Source organism: Eimeria mitis, genomic scaffold, assembly GCF_000499745.2.
Source record: "Eimeria mitis Houghton genomic scaffold, Emh_scaff9399, whole genome shotgun sequence".
NCBI lineage: Eukaryota > Apicomplexa > Conoidasida > Eucoccidiorida > Eimeriidae > Eimeria > Eimeria mitis.
Genome location: NW_013576924.1, coordinates 1,110 through 1,616, shown reverse-complemented (window position 1 = coordinate 1,616; position 507 = coordinate 1,110). Strand labels below are relative to the sequence as shown.

General features: G+C 52.5%; 1 protein-coding gene across 1 annotated transcript in view; it reads right to left on the bottom strand.

The window, feature by feature from the left end:
- Positions 1-23: 23 nt before the first annotated feature.
- The window catches only part of EMH_0097080 (uncharacterized protein), a gene marked incomplete at both ends in the record, with an annotated part of 1,002 nt that continues 518 nt past the window's right edge, over positions 24-507 (bottom strand). Inside the window, 2 exons of the mRNA XM_013502489.1 lie at positions 24-82; positions 266-507. Coding sequence (XP_013357943.1) covers positions 24-82; positions 266-507 — 301 coding nt within the window. The remainder of the gene's footprint in view (positions 83-265) is intronic.

Here is a 507-nt window from a genome sequence, read left to right as displayed (position 1 = left end):
GCAGGAAGCTAAAGAACCCCATCTTACCTTCTTGGGTTCTTCTTGAGAGGAACGGCGTTGAGCAGTGGCAAATGGACGCAATCTGCAGGAGACAGCACCCCGTGTGTTTCGCAAGATATCCCCCAGTGCCCCTAATAATAATAATATTATTATTATATTAATAATAATAATAATAATAATAATAATAATTACTCTCTCTAGCCCCCTGCATACAGCGGCAACAAGCTCACCTGTGCGAGAACTTCCAGTCTGAATCTTTCCTCACGGTGCGTCGTGTAGTAGTGCTCGATCGTGGACATATCCTCCATCTCGATGTCGCACCTCCCACACCTGACGACAAGGGCTCCTCCGGCGTCGCAGGAGCTTAGCGGGGGCTCGTTGTCAGCGATATCTTGACCCCCCGCCGCGCCGCCATGTGCTGTCGGCTCCCGCTGACAAGCACAGTCGCTGGAAGAGTCTAGGGGCACCCCAGCACTCAAGGCGCTGCCACAAAGGTGACCCTCGGCT